At 44.2% G+C, this 25,225-nt stretch overlaps 1 protein-coding gene across 1 annotated transcript in view; it reads right to left on the reverse strand.

Annotated features, from left to right (window-relative positions):
- Positions 1-1,529: 1,529 nt before the first annotated feature.
- bace1 (beta-secretase 1) overlaps positions 1,530-25,225 on the reverse strand; it is a 113,984-nt gene continuing 90,288 nt past the window's right edge. The window contains exons 4-9 of the mRNA XM_033049723.1: positions 16,255-16,392; positions 15,097-15,231; positions 13,855-13,956; positions 11,645-11,794; positions 9,622-9,793; positions 1,530-2,467 (exon numbers count right to left, since the gene is read on the reverse strand). Coding sequence (XP_032905614.1) covers positions 2,226-2,467; positions 9,622-9,793; positions 11,645-11,794; positions 13,855-13,956; positions 15,097-15,231; positions 16,255-16,392 — 939 coding nt within the window. The 3' untranslated portion in view covers positions 1,530-2,225. The remainder of the gene's footprint in view (positions 2,468-9,621; positions 9,794-11,644; positions 11,795-13,854; positions 13,957-15,096; positions 15,232-16,254; positions 16,393-25,225) is intronic.

Here is a 25,225-nt window from a genome sequence, read left to right on the forward strand (position 1 = left end):
GTACTGATTTTAGATGATCAGCCATGATCATATTAAATGGTGGTGCTGGCTCAAAGGGCCGAATGGCCTACTCTTGCACCTATTTTTCTATGTTTCTATGTCAATTTAAATTCTTGCCCAGTTTATCAGGGCACTCGTTTCAGAATGTGTAGTGTCTATGTTTACATTCTACTCCGGAGACAAGTGCAATAAGCTTGACTGTTGGATTCTGGAGTTGCTGCTAAATCGAGACCTTTGTTATCTTCAACAGATCCCATGGCATTATTTTGAAATTTAGTGAGGGAAATGAGCGCATTGTTAATCCTCCAATCTAGATTAACAAAATGATACAAATTAGCTGATCATAATCATATTGAGCGCGGGGACTTGCTGTGTGCAAGTAGGTCTCGTGGCGTTCCCCTGGTTCCAATAGTGTGAACACCTAATGAAGTACAGTTATTGTGTGAGTTGGTCCTTCTATAGGTGAAGTCTTCCTCAACAGAGATAATAGATTGGTGGTAAAATATGGTATCTATGGATGCAAGGCTGATGTTGTTAGCAAATACTTCAATGTTAGCTTGCTGGCTTCTATCTGAAACATTGCTATTAAATTGGTCTCGGATTACAGGGGAGACTACAAGAAGTTATTCCTGGGCAACAGTTGACCTCTCATTTTTGGAACAGCTGAGCTGAAAGTGGAGCCTCCTTCAATGATTCACGATGAAAATACTGTGTAGGGCTTGAGGCCTGGGTGCTGCGGCCTTGTGTCGTATTGCCTGATTTCATTTTGGAATAACTAAATGGAGTGCAATTGGCCTTATTGTTTCTGGGCCAGGGTGGGGTATAATCTGCCATGCTTGTCACTACTGCTTGCTGTGGGAGAAAGTGTGCCCTTGTGTAAATATGGAGGGAGGCACTTGAGACATAATGCGCGGAAACAGGCTCTTCGGCCCACCGATCCCGCGCCAACCAGCGATCACCCTGGACACTGGCTCTATCCGACGCGCCAAGGACAATTTCTAATTTTTACCGAAGCCAATTAACCTGCAAACATGTACGTCTTTGTAATGTGGGAGGAAACCGGAGCACCCGGAGAAAGCGTACGTGTTCACAGGGAGAGCGTAGAAACTCTGTACAGACAGCACTCGCAGTCAGGAACTAACCCGGGTCCCTGGCGCTGTAAGGCAGAACTCTACCGCTGCGGCAGTGCGCTGTCCTAAAGTGCTCACACGAACTCTGAACTTTCAGCATAGCTGTTCCAAAACTGAGAGGCCAACTGTTATCCACAAGTAGTCTCTTTGGTAATCCGAGAGCATTTTATAACAAGGCTTCAAATATAAACCCGCGAGCTAACACTGTCAGGCTCAGCTGTATGAAATCCAGGATCAGATTACCTGTTGACATTTATTATCTGGGTTTGGCCTGAATAGTTATTTTTCCAGACCACATAATAAGGATGGCCAGTGTACACTAATAAGTACTGCAGCACAGGGTTGTGGTATTCTTGAGAAGGTAAAAGGCTCTCAATGATCATTGTAAGTGTACGATGGTCCTGAAAATGATGACGCTAAGTTTAATGCAAATTAAATATGCAATACTGTAATGTGTACATTTATCGATATTTACACACAAATGTATACATCACATTTCCACAGTTTAAATGTTGATGCTATCCTTACGGTAATGTAAAAGTGCATGTAGTATAAAACCATATTGCACTCTTTGTAGGAAAGAAGTGGCCACACTAAGGCTACACATGCCGGAGATCAGCGTTAATCATGGACTGTCATTTAACAATCATCTCTATTGCTCGTGTACTTTCCATTTAGTCCAGTAGATCATAGGATTGGTTTTGATCCAAGATGAGGAATTAAACAGATACAAAATATTTCTGTGGCTTATATTTACAGGGTTTTATTTGGGAGATATCTCGGTGAATTTTGTCAAGTGCAGAAGAGTTTGCGTACCTGTTGAGTTACCTGACTCTCAAACGTCAATGTTGACCCGTGGGTATTTGGTCACGGGATCTAATGATCTGACTAATTGAAAGTGTGATGCGGAAGAGCACGTACAGCTGGGAAGGTACCTTGTTTACGCTACCGTAAGCTTCAGACCAGCCGCGCAGTTTTCAGCTTCATTGTTTTATACACCCGCCCTTCCAGTTCAGCACTGCGAACCGACCACGTATTTAAAAAAGAAATGGAGAAAGAAAAGTTTTCTTCCATCTTGAAAGTGTTCTTCCACCGTCACTTCAGCAGCGATATGTCGTCTGCAAAGTCATCGTGCTCGCGGCGCAGGCAGCGGAAACAGCGCCACTGAAAGACCATCAGGCACAGGGGCAGCATGAAGAGGGCGCAGATGGCCGCCATCACGTACGCAATCGTCATCAGCGTTGACTCGTCTGTCTGTGGAATGTTGTAGCCGCAGTCCTCCATGTTTGTACTGAAGAAGGGACCCTCCACCGTGGCTGAACGGAACTCATCGTGCACTGGAAGCAAAGGTGAGGAGAAGGGTTAGCCTATGTGCTGGAGGTTTGTCCGTGGTGGACCTTTGTTGGTTATTCTACCATTTTATGTAGTGCTGCTTATCACATTTCTGCATGGGTTTGATCCTCCCCAGCTCTGTAATCTACAGCCCCATGTCGTTCATAGGCATCTGTACTCTCACTATAAACTCTGACCACTGGATTACATCCCTATTTAATCACTCTACCACTGGTAGAGCTGCTGCCTTACAGGGTCAGAGACCCGGGATCGATCCTGACTACGGGTGCTGTCTATACGGAGATTGCACGTTCTCCCCGTGACTTGTGTGGGTTTTCTCCGGGTGCTCCGGTTTCCTCCCACACTCCAAAGACGTACAGGCTAGTAGGTTAATTGGCTTTGGTATAATATTAAATTGTCCCGATTGTGTGTAGGATAGTGTAAGTGCGCGGGGATTGCAGGACGGCACGCGCTCGGTGGGCCGAAGGACCTGTTTCCGCGCTGTATCGCTAAACCACACTGGTGTCCGTGTCTTCTGCAATCTGCTTTACTCTCACAGCTGGCAAAAGCCTGCATTCAGCTTTTACCAGTCAAAGCTGATGTGCATTTTATTATTCTTTAAATATCACTGCCATTCAGTCTTGTTGACCTTCAGCAGTAAAACATTAACAGATTGAAATGTTATAATTAAATGGAAAGTATAATTCAAATATTAAAAACAAAAGCAAAAATAACTGTTATGAAAAGGCACTTGCTTCCTTGGCCTTCCAATCACTGATCCTATATCAGGATTGGACTTGAGGAATTTCAACAAGGTAAATGACTGAACACCAGTTGATTCATTCAAGACAGCTATTGCTTTGTTTAGTGTATTAATGTCACGTGCAATTATAGGTACCGTGGAAAGCTTTTTTACTGCGTGCTATCCAGTCAGTGAAAACACTGTAAATGATTACAATGAAGCCATCCAGAGTTTACAGATACAGGATAAATGGTTTAGTGTTTAGTGTAAGATAAAATCTGGTAAAATCTGATTAAAGATAGTTTGAGGGTCTCCAATGAGGTGTATGAGAAGTAAGGACCGCTCTCTAGTTGGTGATAGGGCGGTTCAGTTGCCGGATAACAGCTGGGAAGAAACTGTCCCTGAATCTGGAGGTATGTGCTTTCAAACTTCTGTACCTCTTGCCTGATAGAAGAGGGAGTGACCGAGGTTAGATTGGTCCTTGATTATGCGGATGGCCTTGCCGAGTCAGCGTGAAGTGTCGATGGAGCCAATGGAAGATATTCAATGAGAGACAGGCCCTTGGAATCAGATACAAACCACCTTGGCTAAATAAATGAACATCAGATAATTACCTTTTTAGGTACCACCTCAATCAAAGATAGTTAGAATTTATGAGAGAGAAAAGGAAACAGATGCTGGAATACTGAGCAAAAGACAAAATGCTGGAGTGCAAAGTGCAGGTTGGGCAGCATCTCAGTAGGACATGGATGGGTGACCATTCAAGTCGGGACCCTTCTTCAGAGAGGCTGCCTCACCTGCCGAGTTACTCCAGCACTTTGGAATTTAAACTGAATTAGTATAATCTACCCCTGGTTTATCACATCAAATCTATTTGTAAAGAGCTAGATGAAGAATGATAGTGGGATCAGTGCAGCTCAAGCCTGGTGGAAGTGTAACACATTTAATGGGGCCACTGCCTCATGGCTCCAGCAGTCCAGTTCAACTCTGACCAAATGTGGAGCTCAAATGTTCTCCCTGTGACTGCGAGGGCTTGCTCTGGCTGCCTCCTGCAACTCAAGGTCAGTAGGTTAATTGGCTGCGGCAAATTGCCCCCAGCGTGTAGGTGGGTGGTAGAATCTGGGAGGAGTTGGCGGGAAGGCGAGGAGAATAAAATGAAGTCAATGTAAACGGATGTGTGATGGTTGACGTGGCGTCAGAGAGCCACAGGGCCTGTTCGCCTGCTGTGTGACCATGAGTCATTGCAGTGGGGCTGAACCCAACAAAGTTCATTATAAGTGGGAAGTAGGGTTTCGGCCCGTAACGTTGCCTATTTCCTTCGCTCCATAGATGCTGCTGCACCCGCTGAGTTTCTCCAGCATTTTTGTGTACCAAAGTCATTATAATGTTTAAGAAGGAACTGCAGATGCTGGAAAATCGAAGGTACACAAAAATGCTGGAGAAACTCAGCGGGTGCAGCAGCATCTATGGAGCGAAGGAGATAGGCAATGTTTCGGGCCGAAACCCTTCTTCAGACTAGACTATAATGCAGCATGTTGACTTTGTAGCAACGCAACAAAAACTTTTCACTGTACCTCAGTATACATGACAATAAACTAAACTCAAATCTGCACATCCTAGCACCACCTTCTATTAAAAGAAACATTGGCCAAATAACTATTTAAGAAGGAACTGCAAATGGTGGAAAACCGAAGGTAGATAAAAGTGCTGGAGAAACTCAGCGGGTGCGGCAGCATCTATGGAGCGAAGGAAATAGGCAACATTTCGGGCCGAAACCAAAAGGTTTCGGCCCGAAATGTTGCCTATTTCCTTCGCTCCATAGATGCTGCCGAAACATTGCCTATTTCCTTCGCTCCATAGATGCTGCCGCACCTGCTGAGTTTCTCCAGCACTTTTCTCTACCTTGGCCAAATACCATTGTTTGTATACATGCTGCATCACTATTTTTCCAAGGAAGTCCTATTGCTAAGCCTGACTATCCCATTGTAGAAACAATGAAGTACAGATGCTGATTAATACACAAAAGGACAATAGGCGCTGAATTACTCTAGCACTTTGTGTCCTTCTGATTATCCCCTCACCTGATGCAGGAGAAATTGGGTATGGAAAGCCCTGGGTAATTCTAAGGCCAGAGATGATTAATAGCCCATTCAAGCAAGCTCATAATTGCCCAACAGTTCACTCTATGGGATTATTTGGCGTTGACCATTTCTCTTTGTCCTCATTCCCCTGCTCCTGTCATTCCTTACATCCCACATCCAGGCATCTTACTCCACTGATGCTGATGATTTATGTACTTTGAGTAAAGTTCCCTCTTGCCCTCTTCCTAACCTTGTCATAAAAGCATAAACGGTCTACCATTATCTGGATGAGTCATGCTATATAATCAGCTATTTTAAAACCTGAAATGCTTTGTAAATGTTTTGCTCAGTAATTAGCGGAGTTTGTGAAGTAATGTAAAATTTAAAATTTAACCTTAGACGTTCTTGAGTATTTACAGAGCACTGTAAGGAAGTGAAGGCATATTACATGGGGGAATAAAAACCCAAACTGCTGGAGGAACTTGTTGGTCAAACACTATCTGTGGAGGCAGAGTAAAGGTCGACATTTTGACCATCAGAACTGAGTGCAGAGGAGATTTAACCGATATAAGAGGTGAGGGAGAAGGGGAGGTGAGGAGGAGTTGATGGGCAGATCAGGCAGCTGAGGGGAGAGGAGAGTGGATGGTGACGGAGGCTGGAAGGTGATATATGGAACAAGATATGGAAGGGATGTTACGCGGATGGAACCAGTTTGGGGGAGGAAGACCCAGTGGATTAAGTTCCTAAGCCTACTCCGCCATACATTCATAGCAGGCATCCAGAGTAGCTGACAGATACAGATACAGTTACAACATTCAAGAGGCATTTGGACAGTGACTTAGATAGGGAAGGTAGAGGGGAATAGGGGCTTAATGCAGGTAAATGGGACTAGTGTAGATTGGACTCATGGTCTCCATAGACAAGGTGGGCTGAAATGACCCGTATACATAGTTACAACGTGAATATTGAACAGGCTTCAAATATTCGTGAAACCAGGAAATGCAGATCCTGATTTACAAATAAGACACAAAGTCTTGGAGAAACTCAGCAGTTCAGACAGCATCCCTGGAGAACATGGATGTTATCCATCTTAAATCTCACCTGTCCATGTTACCCAAGGATGCTGCCTGGCTCACTGAGTCACTCCATTACTTTGTGTTCAAACATTTGCCTTTCTGGTTCCAGACAAATAGTAGAAATTGTTCTATTCCTCTGTTAGTTCTATGGTTTAACAAATTATTTTTTAGTTTATTCTACCAACTATCATCCAATATGTGAGTTAAAGTCGCAAACTGATATATATATAAGTCTCACTTCTAGGGATTAAAGTATGGAAGCATGCACCATTACACAAGAGTGACAATAACACAGTTTACAAATATGACCATGATGCAAATATTGCTGTAAGATAAACTGCCAGACAGCCGGTTGTCCCTTAGGCCTTCCCTGTTCAATTTGTTTTGGATTCCTGTTAGCTCAGTTAAATGTGGACCAGGGGCTCAGATCCCAGTGCACCTGTACTCCTGTTTCCCCAGTCATTCACTACTGAGTGCCTTGTGGAAAGGGGAGGGTGATCTATGCACTAAAGTGGAGAAGGTCTACTTTTGACCCCCTGCAGAAAGGCACTTGAATTCCTTTACTTTAATGCCAGCAACTCCCTATTTTGAGGATTTTGCAGAGTATCAGGTACGTTAAGATCCAGTTCAACTCTGTCAGTGACTTTTAGCAGAAGTGTAAAAGTCCAAAAGTCTTTTAGCCACAATCTGCCATCTGAGGCTGAACGGAGACTCCAGAACACTTCAGCTGCAGAGGCAACTCACCTTGCCCTCAGTAAGGAAAAGACCAGTATACGACGGGGCAGGCAACGGGATCAGTGAGACTGATCTGTAACCTTCGAAACGGAAGCAAGAGTAGGCCATTTGGCCCCTCATGCCACTTCACCTCTACCAGTCAATAATCAGCACTATCTCCTGCACTAGATCCTTATTCCTTGATGCCCTCAACATCCATATCACTGTCTTGACTAAAGCCAGAGAATGAGTTTGCATTGTCCTTTTAAGTTAAATAATTTAAATGCTCTCCTCTGGGTGAACTAATTTCTTCTTGTCTATTCTGACCTCTTGGTTTGATAGTGCGAGACTCAACAACCCTGAGAAATGCCTCATTATGGCATATTTCTTACCATGGCAAATAATAATATTATACATTGCACTGATATTACCTAGTATGTTTAATATCTCATCAGGACAATAGCTCCCCATCCCATGAATCAATATAGTGAACCACCTTATTCTTCCAGATTGCAAGCAATGTGCTTTGAGCAATAAAGTGGTTTTGTTACTGTTTTACGACTTTACTCACAAGGAGAGATCTGTTACCTAAATGTCTCAGATTTAAACGGATAACTGTTTTTCCTTCCACAGATGCCATCTGATCTGCTGAATGTTTTCAGCATATTTTTGTATTTATCAGTTTTGTGGTTTTCTTTGAATGTTTTTTGTTGTTGCATCAGTCGCACTGAAATCCTGCTACAATCTCATTTACAAGTGAAAATGAATAAATGTAAGATTGATCAACAATCTGGTGCGCACTAAATCATCTTTCTGGCTTGTTTTATTGCTTTCATTTTCTTGCTGTTGCCGTGATTTATTCCAATCTTTAGTCTCCTGACCTTGGGAGACCTTTCATACAGTCTGCTCCGATGGATGTAAAGCTCCTGTCGACACTGTCGGGAAAGAGTTCGATTTCCCCTGATATCTGACTTGCATTCCTCTTGCGTAACCCCATCAAAAACAGCAATTAGCTGAGCAGTCGTTACATGGATGTTTATGGGGCCCAGCTGTTCTCAATGCCCACTAAGTTGCTTCAAGAACAATAATCGCTGTACTTTAAAGTTGAACATTGTAGTGCAACAAGCTGTAAAATTGAGGGCTGCCTTAAACTTTAGTTCTGTCCCTCTCCTGCCAGTGTGTCACCTGCCAAATAAATCCTCAGTCCAGCAGGAGTTCCTGCAATGGCCCAGACTTGAGTGATGCTGTAATTAACTTATCCGGGCTGCTGCTGCTGTTTCTGGCACGTGACTGCAGTCGTTTCTTGATGTTGCACAGAAATTGAGTCGAAGCTCAATAAAACCAGAGGTGGAAGCAGTCGGAGTCTGCACATCAGATGGGGTCAAATATATAGACATTGTGCTGTGCTAGAACAGCAAACCTGGTAATTACGAGGAACTGTGTGTCTTGTACCCACATGTATTTGCAGGTCTTCTACTGAGACGCTCAATAAGGCACTACAACAAGTGGGCAAAATACAATACACAACTTGATAACAACTGTCCCATAACATACCACCTCAAGTAAGGACTTACTCAGCCCAGCTACAGAGTTATAAACCTACCTTATCCATGTACCTGTCTAAATGTTTCTAAAATATTGTGATAGGACCTGCCTCAATTACCTCATCTGGTAGCTTGTTCCATACACCCACCACCCTTTGTATAAAAAAACAGTCACCCCTCAGATTCCCATTAAATCTTTCCACCCTCACCTTAAACCTATGTCTTCCGGTTGTCGATTTCCCTACTCTGGGCAAAAGACTGTGCGTTTACCCGATCTATTCCTCTCTTGCTCCTTTCTCTTAGTTCCTTTGGCCTCCATCACAAATTACTTCAACTTCTCCTGCTTTAGCCTCATCCCTTCCTTTTTGAGCTAGTTTTGAGGTGAGGTGGGTTAATGCCCACACTGGGAACCAGGTTGAAATGCTCAGTGTGTTGTAGGACCATTGGGCTGGTGCAATGCTTTGAACCACACAACATGGCAGCCACAGGCTGATCTTCACCCTGCAGTGGTGAGGAGGACTTGTTGGGGAAGGGCAGTCTTCTTTCCAGAACAATGAGAAGAAAGTGATAGAGACCCAGTTGAGCGTTCTGCTGAGTTGCAGAGGAAACTAGTTTGAGTGGCGCAGCGGTAGAGTTGCTACCTTACAGTGCCACAGTCCCTGTTTCGATCCTAACTACTGTCTGTGTGGAGTATTACGTTCTCCCCGTGACCTGCGTGGGTTTTTTGGTTTCCTCTCACACTCCAAAGGCTTACAAAGGCTTACATGTTTGTAGGCTAATTGCCTTGGTAAAATTGTAAATTGTCCCTGGTGTGCGCAGTATAGTGTTAGTGTGCGGGGTTCGCTGGTCGGCACGGACTCGGTGGGGCGAAGGGCCTGTTTCCATGCCGTGTCTTTAAAGGTAATAGAACATTTTTTATGCCCTTGGACATGGTACTCGGCCAGTGTCATGGTGCCTAAGTGGATGAAGAACAGAACTACATTAAACCGGATTCACACTCACCGTGACAGGTGCTAACCGCAAATCCAATGCGCTTCCGAGCACGGTCAAATACGACGTAAAACCCTTCCATGATGACGGCCCCCATCACCGTTCCTGTGGTGGACTGGGAGATGGCAAACTTGTAGCAGTCATCCTGAGAGGTGGCGACATCTTCCACTGGCCGCAGGTATTGCTGTGTTTTAGAGAAACAAAGAGTTGGAAGTCAATGGTATGCGCACGAGGAGTTGAGTTCACCCCAAAGCATTTCATCGAACATAAGAAACAAAAGCTAAGGCGTCTACTCTGAGGCTGCTCCGCCATGGCTGACCTTCTACTCATCTTCCTGCTATTTGCCACATCGCTTGATTCTCTTAAACATAGAGAACACTGTTATCTGCTTTGAATTAACAAACTGAGCCTCCACAGTACATTGGGGTAGAGAATTCTGAACTCTCTTAGTGATGTAATGTCTTCTCATCTTAATGGCCTATCCTTCATTCTGAAACCGAAGATCTCAGAGAAAACCCACGCAGGTCACGGGGAGAATGTATAAACTCTGTACATACAAGCACCCGTAGTCAGGATCGAACCTGGAACTCTGGCGCTATAAGGCAGTAGCTCAACCGCTACGCTATCGTGCAACCCTCTAGGCAAAGACCTTTCTTATTTTAATCCTAACCCCCCAAACCTTTATCTTGAGATCATGGCCCCTTGATTGAATTCTTTACCAAAGAAACAGCCTCAGCATCCACAGCAGCAGTCTCTTCGAGAAGCAAGTACATCTAAATGTACACTATTCTTCTAAATTCCAGTCGATAATTGCCAAGCTGCTTCCATCACTCTTAGAAGGACAATTGCCACAGTCTGGCTATCGATCTTACAAATCTGTTCCTTTCCACTTCATCATTCAACAAAAAGCACAAGTCCCTATGCAGGTTGATTTATGAAAAGTAAACTAGAGGATAAATGGGAAGAGCAGAGAGAAGGCTGGATTAATAGTTCCAGTACTAATGATGCAGCCAGGGTGATAATTGAGAAACATTGTGATGTAGAAACAAGGACCTGCAGACGCTGGTTTACAAAAATGGAATACTGCATATTGTGAAGGGTCCCACCCGAAACATCACCTATCCATGTTTGCCAGAGATACTACCTGACATGCTGAGTTACTTCAGCACTTAGTCATAGCGCATGGAAATAGGCCCTTCAGCCCAACTTGCCTACATCGTCCAACATGTCCCATCTACACTAGTCCCATCTGCCTGCTTTTGGCCCACATCCCTCTGCACCTGAACTATCCATGTACCTGTCTAAATGTTTCTTAGACAATTGGTGTTTTGTTTTTTTCCCAGAAATATTAACTCTGCTTCTCTGAGCAGCCTGACCCGTGGAACATTTCTGGCAGTCTTTGCATTTCAGATTGCCATCATTACTTGGCTCAGTCTATGAATAATATCTGGCATTCTGCAAGGTGGGTCATCGCTGTCAACCAGCTTGTTAGCTTGGCCCACATATAAACTTGGTTAAGAATCTTATAGCCACGATCCATCAATGGCAGGTACTGGATTTAATACAATTGACATGATGGACACCTTACAAAGGAAAGCATAGCTTAAAGGATCAAATTATGTTTTTAAGTTGAACTTAATTTAATACGATAGAATTTTATTTATCCCAGGAGGGAGATTGGTCTGCCAACAGTCGTAAAACACAACAAGATTACGTGAAACATTAAATTAAACTGAGTGGAGTGGGAAGTCCAGGATTGGAGATGTGCAAGGATTGTGGAGGGGAATTAGACGGGGGCGGGGTCCCCAAGGTGATCATATACTGAGATTGCAGAGGCTGAGATCTTGTGCAAAAGAAAAACCAAATCACTGGAATATCTGGATGGGTCAAGCAGCATGCGAGGAGTCAAATGGACAGACGATGTTTTGGGTCGTTGGAAGAAGGATCCCGACCCAAAATGGCGTCCGTCCATTTCCCACCACGGATGCTGCCGTTTGTTTCGTGCCTGTTATAACGGCGTGTCTTTCTGACTTACTTGCGGTAGAATGGTGATTTGGAAGGATTGGTTGGTGGCCTCCCCCATGAGGTAGAGCGATATCGTAGGGAAGATGTGCCAAGGCGTGGTGCCAACCTGCCAACACACCAGCTGCTCGCCCAACCAGAACCCATCGGGGAACTTCTCCGTCTGTCAAAAGAGAGAGTAAAACTAAAAAGTGAAGCTAGTAATGACGACCATGAATATTTCATTACACCAGGAATCTTTAATCAACACCAGATGTTGTACAAGTTTTCAACTACAGTCATTTATCATTTAAACATATGTATGTGTGATGTGTATATTAAGAGATTACACCAGAGAATTATTCTGCTGCAGATTTATGAGACACTATAGATGAGGAATTTACAACTTTGTCCTTCCTGCATCTAATATTCCCTCTGTGAATTCACTTTTTTGTTTCTCCCGATAACTCTTAAGGAACATCAATCTGTGTGCTCCTCTATCTGTTCAGAAAGTCCCCAGATTGTACACTTTTGATATCATGTTTTTGGGTTTGTCAACCACCTTGGGAAGGTTTTGGATGCTAACGATGCTATTTATAAACAAGATGTTTTTGTACGAATGAAGAGAAATTCCACCTATTGTCTGCCACGTTTGTCTTTTATCTGATGAGGTGTCTGGCACTTCACATTTCCATCATGCCATCATTCCAATTTGAGTGAGCTCTGTATGATTGTTTCTAGGTTGCCCTTCTTCAAGGCTGGAAACCTAGGGGTCAGTCCTATGAAGGGTCTGAAGAAGGGTCCTAACAAAAGGGAAATGCAGTCGTTTTGATAATAAAGGAAATGTTACTGGTAACTTCTGCACAGTAATGTGGTGAACTCTTATGCTGGTGTTAGTTTAGGTAAGGTACCAATGAGATCTCCATTGCCCTTCTTGCAAATGGCGGTGTAGGGTCCAATATCTCATAAGGTCATAAGGGATAGTAGAATTAAGGGCTTGTCCCACTTGGGCGTCATTTGCGCGTCACGCTGGTGGCGCACGAAGTGTTTGAGAATTCCCAAATCCTGGGGCGCTGCGTCACTGCCTACGCTACCACGTCTCGCCACGTGCCATGCGCGCGTCATGCATCGTGACCCGTAAATGATGTCGCGTAAATGACGCGCAAATAACACCCGTGGGACAGGCCCTTTAGGCCATTCTACTCCGCCATTCAATCATGGCTGGTCTATCTCTCCCTCCTAACCCCATTCTCCTGCCTTCTCCCCATAACCTCCGACACCCGTACTAATCAAGGATCTATCTATCTCCAGTCAATGGGGCAAACTGGGGCTTGGCTTAACATCTGTTTTACCACCCTCAATATCTAGCTAATATACTATTCTCAATTTCTGCTCCTTGCTGACTCGTATGAGGTGGAATTACACAAGTACAGGCTATCCCTCGTGTAAGATATCCATCCAGTTAATTGGTCTTACAAGTCACCTCAGTGCAAAACCCAAAAATATCAGAAATAATAACCTCTGAACAGGTCAGGCAGCATCTATGGAAAGAGAAACAGCTACCATTACAGGCAGACTCTTCAACTAAACCCTTTGATTTCTAAAAATATCAAACATACAGTATATATATGTACCAGAAGAAAAGTAATCATTCACGGTTCCTCTTCTCTCTCCTGCTACTGAGCAAACAACCAGCCCTTCATCTGGGCCATGTCTTTGAAAGTTCTATCTAATTAGTCAGTATCCTGCCTCGTCGTCTGAGCCCAACAGAGAAAATAGCTGATCAATCTTTCCCTGTCAACCCCATTCTCCTGTCTTGTCCCCATAACCCTTGACACACTTACTGATCAAGAATCTGTCAATCTCTGCCTTAAAAATACCCAATAACTTGACCACAGATTCACCATTCACTGACTAAAGAAATTCCTCCTCATCTCCTTTCTAAAAATATTTCCTTTTATTCGGAGGCTACGCCCTTTGGTACTAGACTCTCCCGCGAGTGGAAAAATCCTCTCTATCCAGGCATCTTCACTAATCGGTAGGTTTCAATTAGCTTCCCCCCCTCGTCCTTCTAAACCAGCGAGTAAAGACCCAGTGCTGTCAAACGCTCATCGTACACCTCACCAGCGCCGACAACGTCAGAAAATAGAACAAAAAACTATTTCTTCCCGTTTCATCCTCAAGATAACAAACAGTGTACAGTAACACATCGACTTTCCTTCCTTTTAAGAAACAATACTCAACAGAAGATGCGGCTTTGATGGATTTCACTGCGGCTTGGAAGACCTTCTTGGGCAGCCGGAGGTTTGTGGTCCCACTGTCCACGATGCTCTTGTCGTAGTTGTACTGAAGAAACCAGAAACCAAAACAGGAGAGAAGTAAGAAGTTTCAAAGACACAGCGAGGGATTTTGATAGGGATGTGAAATCCGTGTTTAAGATGGGGACTAGGTTTCAGTAGAGGACATTGTTACAGAGATGCTGCCTGTCCTGCTGAGTTACTCCAGCGTATTGCGTCCATCAATGGCAAAAGTAAGCCGAGGGTAAATTCTGCACTTGAGCCAAACATTGAATGATTGATGGTACACAAAATTGCTGGAGAAACTCAGCGGGTGCAGCAGCATCTATGGAGCGAAAGAAATAGGCGACGTTTCGGGCCGAAACCCTTCTTCAGACTGATGGGGGGTGGGGGGGGGAGAAGGAAGGAAAAGGGGAGGAGGAGGAGCCCGAGGGTGGGCGGATAGGAGGGTGGGAGGAGACAGCTAGAGGGTTAAGGAATGGGAGGAGACAGCAAGGGCTAGCAAAATTGGGAGAATTCAATGTTAATGCCATCCGGACGCAAGGTCCCCAGGCGGAATATGAGGTGCTGTTAATGATTGATACTGTATTGTCACATGTACGTGCTAGTGAAATTGTTTGTATTGCGTACAACGCATAAGTATGCAAAGAGTCGCCACATATAGGGCGTTGACAAACTGACAAAAGTATTCAATATAGTCTCAATGGTCCCTCTTCCTTCTCGCCCCTCCCACCGGTCCCTCACTGTTATCGGCAGCCCCCCCCTCCCCACGCCGGGTCCCTCTATGTTATTATGGGATCCTTGGTTTGAGACGTTATCCAATACACAGACAATTACCCAGCTCTGCATAATCAATTACAATCTATTACTCGCTCTCAGCTATTATTCCATGTATAATGTGTTTCCAGTATTTGTTTTTTTAAGTCCCAAAGTGATTTTGATTTGCATCACTCAGCATCAGTTTACAGCAGCAGGATGTCCCAGCGCAAGGGGTGCTTTTTAGTGGCAGGTTGGGATCGGACCCTGGGGATATTTACGGCAGTGTACGCTGACATGGGTCTGTGCTTGTCGTCAATGGGGTGTGCGCCGTGGTATGCGTGCAATTGCGCGGTTCATTCAGCCTGGAGATAATAGATAGCATGCAGATCGGTGGGGTGGTGTATGGGTTATGGTGCAGTGTGGGACTCACCTCCTTACAGTCCAGATTCAGGTCCTGTCCGTTGATCTCGATCTTTACTATAATCACCTCATAGTACCACTGTTTCCTGATTGGGGTGAACCAGATGTTGCCCAGATATAGAGAAGTGTCAACTCCACCGATTATCTACAACATGGGAGGGAGGGAGAGGGAGGGAGGGAAGGGGAAAGAGGGAGAGAGAGGGAAAGAGAAGGGAGAGAAAGAGAGGGAAAGAGAGAGAAAGAGGGAGAGAGAAAGAGAGAGAAGGAGAAAGAGAGAGCGTGAAAGAGAGGGAGAGTGTGAGGGAGAGTGTGAGGGAGAAAGAGAAGGAGAAAGAGAGGGGGGAAGAGGGAGAAATGGAGAGAGGAAGGGAGGGAGGGACAGGGAAAGAGGAGAGGGAAAGAGGGAGAGAGAAAGAGAGGGAGAGAGGGAAAACAAACAAAACAAACATATGAGGAGGGTGCAACCAGACTCGCCCTGGAAGATTAACAGGAGGGCAATAACCTTGGTCACTGGCCACCCTGCCATCATCTACCTGCATGGGTGTGTGGCTTAGATGAACCTGTAGCAGATTGGCATCAGGGAATTCAATGAGAAACCACTGCTGGCTCTGTTGCAGATTTACTTTCAATATGCTGACCTTTTTCTTTTCGATTCTAACTGATTTCATTTCAGATTACAATTTCTTAGATACCGAATCAAGAAATGTAGGAATAAAGCCGGAAAGACGAATGGGATACCACATCAGCCATGATTTTTGAACGACAAAACTCAACAGCCCATTCCCAATTTAGTTACTTGCAGTCATATTTTAATTTCCATGTAGAAATCAGAAGGACATTTGATTTCTGCACTGCATGGCATCAGGCAGAATTATAAAGTGGTGGAAATTCACACAAATGCAGCAAGCACACATTTTCTTGTCAGGCCTTTACAAAGGTGAAGAAGCATCTGCTTTCACTGTTGCTTGCTTTGTCTCCGATTTTGTTTCTGCTGTTATTCTGCTGTCAAGGCCACCTTGACTCAGGAAGCTGGAAGGTTGCCAATCTAGATTACGTACTGGAAGAAGAAGCAAGATTAGCAATTTTCCCTGAATAACTGATTACGGCACAACTGCACCCTGCTTGGATTCAAGCAAAATGGCAGCGGCGGAGAATGGACGTCACTCACCATGCTGCCTCCCACAGCCGACACTGTATCTGTATCATTGAGGGTGAGGCCGGTTCCACAAAGCTGCAGTGAGAACATGTTGGGGACTTGGGTCTGCTTCACCAACGAATCAAAGAAAGGCTCCAGGTTTTCATCAGGCTATGGAGAAAATAACAGAAGTGAGCAGGGAGGATGGGGCAAGACAAGGGCAGGACATGGACAATAGAGGCAGCACTAGGCCATTTGGCCCTTTGAGCCAGCACCGCCATTCAATGTGATCATGGCTGATCAATAGTTTAGTTCATGTTCAGAAGTTAGAGGAGCAGAACTAGGCCCTATACGGCCCATCAAGTCTACGCCGCCATTCAATCATGCCTGATCTATCTTTCCCTCTCAACCCCATTAGAAACAAAGAAACATAGAAAATAGGTGTAGGAGGAGGCCATTCGGCCCTTCGAGCCAGCACCACCATTCATTGTGATCATGGCTGATCGTCCCCTATCAATAACCCGTGCCTGCCTTCTCCCCATATCCCTTGACTCCACTAGCCCCTAGAGCTCTATCTGACTCTCTCTTAAATCCATCCAGTGATTTGGCCTCCACTGCCCTCTGGGGCAGGGAATTCCATAAATTCACAACTCTCTAGGAGAAAAAGTTTTTTCTCACCTTAGTCTTAAATGACCTCCCCTTTATTCTAAGACTGTGGAGAAAGACCATTCTCCTGCCTTCTCCCCCTAAACGCTGACACCCATACTAATCAAGAATCTGTCAATCTCCGTCTTAAAAATATCCATTGACTTGGCCTCCACAGCCGTCTGTGGCAATGAATTCCAAAGATTCACCATAGTTTAACAGCAAAATCATTCTCTCTTAAGCAGTAAACCTCATCCATTAATCCAAAGATAACACCTGGGGCATTATCCTTTGCTCCTAAGTCTGGAAATCTGAAATTGGTTTCATGCAGAGAGGCCAGGAACAGAACAAGATGGTAGAAGAAAGCATCGTACAACTTGAACACATCTTTGAAAGGCAGAATCCAGATGATCAGAAACGTAATAAAAATCAACCACATAAATAGAACAACCTCGTTAGTAGGTCAGACGAGGGATCTTCCGTATTTATAAATCATAGGAACAGAATTAGGCCATTCATCCCATCGCATCTATTCTGCCATTCAAGCATAGCTGATCTACCTATTTCAACCCTATTCTCCTGCCTTCTCCCCGTAACATTTGACACCCTTACTAATCAAGAACCTGTCAATCTCTGCTTTAAAAATACCGAAAGCATCGATTGAGATAGCACCGCATGCATGCGTGTCTATAGAACTAATAGAAACATAGAAAAATAGGTGCAGGAGTAAGCCATTCGGTCCATTGAGCCAGCATCACCATTCATAGAAACATAGAAATTAGGTGCAGGAGTAGGCCATTCGGCCCTTCGAGCCTGCACCGCCATTCAATATGATCATGGCTGATCATCCAACTCAGTATCCCGTACCTGCCTTCTCTCCATACCCTCTGATCCCCTTAGCCACAAGGGCCACATCTAACTCCCTCTTAAATATAGCCAATGAACTGGCCTCGACTACCCTCTGTGGCAGGGAGTTCCAGAGATTCACCACTCTCTGTGTGAAAAAAGTTATTCTCATCTCGGTTTTAAAGGATTTCCCCCTTATCCTTAAGCTGTGACCCCTTGTCCTGGACTTCCCCAACATCGGGAGCAATCTTCCTGCATCTAGCCTGTCCAACCCCTTAAGAATTTTGTAAGTTTCTATAAGATCCCCTCTCAATCTCCTAAATTCTAGAGAGTATAAACCAAGTCTATCCAGTCTTTCTTCATAAGACAGTCCTGACATCCCAGGAATCAGTCTGGTGAACCTTCTCTGCACTCCCTCTATGGCAATAATGTCCTTCCTCAGATTTGGAGACCAAAACTGTACGCAATACTCCAGGTGTGGTCTCACCAAGACCCTGTATAACTGCAGTAGAACCTCCCTGCTCCTATACTCAAATCCTTTTGCTATGAAAGCTAACATACCATTCGCTTTCTTCACTGCCTGCTGCACCTGCATGCCCACTTTCAATGACTGGTGTACCATGACACCCAGGTCTCGTTGCACCTCCCCTTTTCCTAATCTGGCACCATTCAGATAATAATCTGCCTTCTGTCCTTGCCACCAAAAAAGTGGATAACCTCACATTTATCCACATTGTACTGCATCTGCCATGCATCTGCCCACTCACCCAACATACCCGGTGAGGCGGCGCCGACTTTAACATCGGGAGCCTGGGAGCTCTAAACCGGCGCGACCTTGTCGGCTTTGGAAGCCGCGGCCTCCAACCAGGAAGCGGCCGTTCCAGCTGGCCCAGCCGCTGAGAGGACTCTCCCGACGCCGGGGCAAGACCACCCGGTGAGAACGGCCAGGAACATCGGGCCTCCGTAGAGGCAATTGCGGTGGCCTCAATAGGCCTGACTTTGGGGTGAACTTGGGGTGGGGACTGGAAATTGTGCCTTCCTAGGGTTACCACTGTGGGGGGATGATTTTTTGTCTGTAAGGTAACCCTGTTAGTCTGTGTCCAAGATGGCTGCCGTGAAGAGAGAGTGGACGCTGGCGCGCTTTGGCTGCCACTGCTCTCTCTTCACATTGTGTTTTTGATTTTTTGTTTTTGGACTGAATTCTGTTTTTAATTTGTGTCTCTGTGATGTCTTTATTACTTATTTTATTCTGATTATATGTTTATATTGCTATTAATCTATGTAAGGTGTCCTTGAGATGTCTGAAAGGCGCTCAATAAATAAAATGTATTATTATTATTATTGTATCCAAGTCACCCTGCAGCCTCTTAGCATCCTCCTCGCAGCTCACACTGCCACCCAGCGTTGTGTCATCCGCAAACTTGGAAATGTCACATTTAATTCCCTCGTCTAAATCGTTAATATATTGTAAATAACTGGGGTTCCAGCACCGAGCCTTGCGGCACCCCACTAGTCACTGCCTGACATTCTGAAAAGGACCCGTTATTTCCTACTTTTTGCTTCCTGTCTGCCAACCATTTCAGAAGATGGGTCTCTACCTGAAACATCACCTGTTCCTTCTCTCCAGAGATGCTGCCTGTCCCGTTGAGTTACTCCAGCATTTTGAGTCTACCTTCGATTTAAACCAGCATCTGCGGTTCTTTCCTACACGTCTTTTAAATCTATCTAGTTTCCATGTTTTAAAGGACACTAAAGCAGTTTCAATGTATGCACATTGTTTGAATGGGGGACACTCAGCTACCTATTAGTACGTGGCAATGTCCCTAAAGCAGGGATGTTACAATGACCACATAATCTGTTTTTGCCGCTGTCGATTAAGAGATAAATATAGGTGAGGATAGCTGCAATAACTCATCTGCCTGTCTTCAGATTAGTATTTTTCTCATTCATCTGAGACACGTCTTCAGTATTAATGTCTTACTCAAAAAGCAGCACTTCCAACAGTCTCATTCTAGAGCATCAACTTAGATCCTTGTTCCCATCACTCTGAAATGGGACTCAAAACTGCAATCTATTATGGAAAGAGACAACATTGCTACCAGTCAAGTCCTAGTTGTCACTACGTAAACTCACAACCTTGCCGCAGTAAAGGGACTGTCCCACTTTCACAACTTAATTCACAACCTTTTTTACCCGTGGACATTTTTCATCATGTTGTAAAAACGCCCCGACCTACTTGATGCCACGAGTACCTACGACTAGCATCACGACCTACCTATGACCTTGTGACGACCATGCTGCGAGTATGAGGTCATGAATTATGTGGATAAATGTGAGGTTCTCCATTTTGGTGGCAAAAACAGGAAAGCAGACTATTATCTAAGTGGTGGCCGACTAGGAAAAGGGGAGATGCAGCGAGACCTGGGTGTCATGGTACACCAGTCATTGAAAGTGGGCATGCAGGTGCAGCAGGCAGTGAAGAAAGCGAATGGTATGTTAGCTTTCATAGCAAAAGGATTTGAGTATAGGAGCAGGGAGGTTCTACTGCAGTTGTACAGGGTCTTGGTGAGACCACACCTGGAGTATTGCGTACAGTTTTGGTCTCCAAATCTGAGGAAGGACATTATTGCCATAGAGGGAGTGCAGAGAAGGTTCACCAGACTGATTCCTGGGATGTCAGGACTGTCTTATGAAGAAAGACTGGTTAGACTTGGTTTATACTCTCTAGAATTTAGGAGATTGAGAGGGGATCTTATAGAAACTTACAAAATTCTTAAGGGGTTGGGCAGGCTAGATGCAGGAAGATTGCTCCCGATGTTGGGGAAGTCCAGGACAAGGGGTCACAGCTTAAGGATAAGGGGAAAATCCTTTAAAACCGAGATAAGAAGAACTTTTTTCACACAGAGAGTGGTGAATCTCTGGAACTCCCTGCCACAGAGGGTAGTCGAGGCCAGTTCATTGGCTATATTTAAGAGGGAGTTAGATGTGGCCCTTGTGGCTAAGGGGATCAGAGGGTATGGAGAGAAGGCAGATACGGGATACTGAGTTGGATGATCAGCCATGATCATATTGAATGGCGGTGCAGGCTCGAAGGGCCGAATGGCCTACTCCTGCACCTAATTTCTATGTTTCTATGAGTCAAGGGCAAACTCGGCAGAGGTCATGAATTAGGTCGTGAATGTGGTACAGGCCCTTTAGCCAGAGAATAACAGCAAGTTCCATCACAGTCTTACGGACATTCTGAAGGGAATATCACAACTGAGTCTGAAGAAGGGTCTCGACCCGAAACGTCACCTATTCCTTTTCTCCAGAGATGCTGCCTGACCCGCTGAGTTACTCCAGCATTTTGTGTCCATGCCAACCGGGGCTTCTGCACCAAGACTAGATTGTTTGCCTGATAATTAACCAATGATAACACTGCCCAAAAGAATGCAGAGATATCACAGCAAGGAGAATGGTCATTCAATTACTAACAATGTAAATCCATATTTAGAAAAATGTATAAACCGTACATTATAAACATTGCGAGTTGAATTCCCACTTGATGCTACCTTGACAAAATTCCTAATGCATTTGTGCTGTCCCGTGCAAAATAAGATCACGTGCGGATCTGGAGTACAACATTACTTATTGGAGCTCCAAGTTGAAACAGCTGACCCTAACTGTTAAAAATAAATAAAAAGAGAAAACCTTTAAGATGATAGACATTAGGTGCAGGAGTAGGCCATTCGGCCCTTCAAGCCAGCATTGTGTGATGACTATGTAAGAAACCCAACACAATGCACAGGACTGGAACCTAACCGGTGGTAACTATTTTCAGACAAAGGCACCAGAATGGTTAGAACAATGAGTCAAGGGAATTGGCCAGGAATAAATACTATGAATAAATTGCTGAATGTTACATTTGTAAATACAAACCACAGTCATAATATTACTCTCAAAATAGCAATGGTGTGGTGTACTTCAGAGTTCAGGTTGTTATCCTGACCTTGCATCATGAAGAGCCCTCCTGTAAAACAAATGAGTCTATCTAACCCAGCATCCATAAATCCAGGCCCAATCTGCTTGTCATAAACTATGCTCGTGCATTTGTTTAATTGCCTGCTGGAAAGGTCATTTACAAATTAGCTCCTCGTGCTCAGAAACCAATGCATGAGACCAGAATATTCCTCTGTTCTGCATCAACAAAACCGCAGTCTCTTTAAATCTTCCTTTCAAACCAGCAAATAGAAATTAGGGAAGATGTCTCGTGAGATTCTGGATACTGGATCGGCTAAACTTTAAAAAAGCATCACAAAATGACCAAGCTCTGCCCAACCAGAGGGCGGAATGGTGGCGCAGCGGTAGAGTTGCTGCCTCTCAGTGCCAAAGACACGGTTTCAACCCTGACTAATGGGTGCTGTCTGTATGGCGTATATATCTTCTCCCTGTGACTGTGTGGGTTTTCTCCGGGTTCTCCGGTTTCCTCCCACATGCCAAAGACATGCAGGTTTATATGTTAATTGGTTTCTGTAAATTGTCCCTAGCATGTAGGATAGAACTAATGTATGGGTGATCGCTGGTGGGTACGAACCTGGCGGGCCCAAGAGCCTGTTTTTGCGCTATATCTCTGAAGCAAAGTCAAAATGATCAGAAAATTCTCCTGTCAATCTTGCCCAAAGACTGAGATTGATTTGAAGCAACACAATTTAGTTGCAACTATCCTTCATTCACTGCATCTCCCTCGAGCAATTAGTCTTACGGGAGAGGCTTCTGTGGTTTCATTCATAAGTTCCGTTTGTTCCATTCTATAAATAGGCTGTTCTCTGAATTTTAGGTTCAAACAGATTCTGGCAAGGCCGGCATTTATTGATTATCCCTAATTGCCTGGAACGTTTGAGATCTTTCTGACGATGATGATGATACTTTATTGTCTCTTGTTCCTTGCTCGGTACAGTGACATTCTGGTGACGTAGACTTAGTGGATGACAGATAAGCAATTTATTTCGAGGTCAGGATGGTGTGCAGCTAGTGGAACATAGAAGTGGTGGTATTCCCATCCCTTGTTTCCAGTCATATCAATGGGGTCAAGGAAAGAGCGTTCACGTCGCGGCCCGGTTTTCACCAATCTTTCCACCACCACGCACAAGAAGCACAAGAAGCGACAAGACAGACACCATTGTGTGCAGATGCCGATAAGTGTGTACGGCTCTGGTTGAGCAACTTCTAATCTTGCGTGTGGACTCGATAAGAAGAAGTAGTAATATCAACTACTCAAACTCAATCATCCCTATTACTGGTTCGTTGGCTTTGACTGGACCCACAAGAGAAATTGGATAAACGCTAAATGGAAAATAATTTGAAGGGCTTCCGGGAGAGAGTGGGACAATGGGACTGATTGGATTGCTTTAGTTTAGGTTAGTTTATAGCACAGAAACAGGCCCTTCGGCCCACTGAGTCCACACTGACCAGCGATCCCCGCACATTAACATTATCCTACACACACTAGGGACAAATTTACATTTATACCAAGCCAATTAACTTACAGACCTGTACATCTTTGGAGGAAACCGAAGATCTCGGAGAAGACCCACGCAGTCACAGGGAGAAGGTACAAACTCCTTACAGACAGCACCTGTAATTGAGACCTGGGATTGAGCCCAGGTCCCTGCCCCTGTAAGGCAGCAACTCTACCAATGCGCCACTGTGCAGTTCAGAGATACAGTGTGGAAACAGACCCTTTGGCCCACCAAGTCCATGCTGACCATTGATCAATTTCCCAATAAAGTTTTTGACGTTAATGATGAATTTTGATGAATAAAGTTTTATCATATCGATCACCTCTACATTAGTTCTATGTACTACACACTAGGGGCAATTTACAGAAGCCAATCAACCTATAAACCTGCATGTCTTTGGAATCCGGGAGGAAAGCAGAGCACCCAGAGAAAACCCACGTGGTCCAAGGGGGAACATACTAACTCTGCACAGACTGCACCCATAGTCAGGATCAAACACGGGTCTCTGGCACTGTGAGGCACCAGCTCTACCACTGCGCTGCTGTGCTGCCCTTTGCTAGAGCTAGTAGGATTTGGTGGGTTAAAGGCCTCCTTCCATGCTATTATGATTATTTAACAGACATTCTACAATAAAACATTATTTTTTTTCTCATATTTTCTTCAAACATAAATTGAACAAATTATGGAGTCCATCAGTCGATTATCTGATATATTCAACCTGGAGAGCCTTTGAAATTATTAATTTAATACTTTATGATCAATGAAGAACAAGGCAAATCTTTCAGAGAGATTCAGACAGTAGCATTTCAGCTCACATGCTGTCATCCCCAGTTTGATTTTTGACTTTGAAGAAATGGCTACACAGTGCCCTCCATCATGTTTGGGACAAAGACCCATCATTTATTTATCTGCCCCTGTATTCCACAATTTAAGATTTGTAATATTAAAAAATCACATGTGGTTAAAGTGCACTTTGTCAGATTTTATTAAAACGTTTTTTTATACATTTTGGTTTCACCATGTAGAAATTACAGCAGTGTTTATACATAGTTCCCCCATTTCAGGGCACCATAATGTTTGGGACACATGGCTTCACAGGTGTTTGTAATTCCTCAGGTGTGTTTAAATGCCTCCTTAATGCAGGTATAAGAGACCCCGGGACCGACCAGAGCTCCAGCAGCAGCAGCAGCCTCCTTCATTGTTTCATATTCTCAGACATATCTGTTGTCCTCCAGGTTCGGTTCAGGTTTAAGTTTGTTATTGTTACATGTACTGAGGTACAGTGAAAAGCTCTGCTTTGCATGCGATCCAAACAGATCAGGTATAACATATATAAACACAGTCAAATCAAACTCAAGGCGTTTTCAGCTAGCAAAGCCATAGACCACAGAAATCCCCCAAATCCCTCTCGCTCTCGCCCTCAATTTAGTGCTCATTTAAACCAGCTCCTTAGTCAAGCTTTGGGTCATCAGGTCAGATAAATCATCATCATCATCATCCTTTTATTATCATCTTGAAAAGCAACAGTTGTACAGTGCAAAATGAGAAGACGTTTCCCAGGGAATACCGGAGCATCGCACATAAAAACTTAAACATTTCACGCATAAATAAAAACGATAATAAAACAATCCAGTTCCTGATAAAAACAGTATGAATAGTTCAAAAAAAAAGTTAGAAACAAAGAAATGCAGATGCCGGTGAGTGCACAAAAGGGCACAGAGTGCAGGAGTAACTCAGCAGCTCAAGCAGCATCTCTAGAGAACACGGATAGGGTGAAGTTTTGGGTTGAGACCGGGTTTTATTTAATAATTCGCCTGTGAAGGCTTCCAGCATGTTAGATATTCTGAATGAACGCAAGTCATTAAAAAAGCTAACTAAATACAATTTATTGAATGCAAACACAACTTTGAATCCCAGTTCACCATTATCTACATCTATTTCTGAACTAACCTGATCATTTCTTTTAATTAATTTTCTCACAGTGAACAAACTTCCCAGTGCTCAATTATTAACTG

Source organism: Amblyraja radiata, chromosome 33, assembly GCF_010909765.2.
Source record: "Amblyraja radiata isolate CabotCenter1 chromosome 33, sAmbRad1.1.pri, whole genome shotgun sequence".
Lineage (NCBI taxonomy): Eukaryota > Metazoa > Chordata > Chondrichthyes > Rajiformes > Rajidae > Amblyraja > Amblyraja radiata.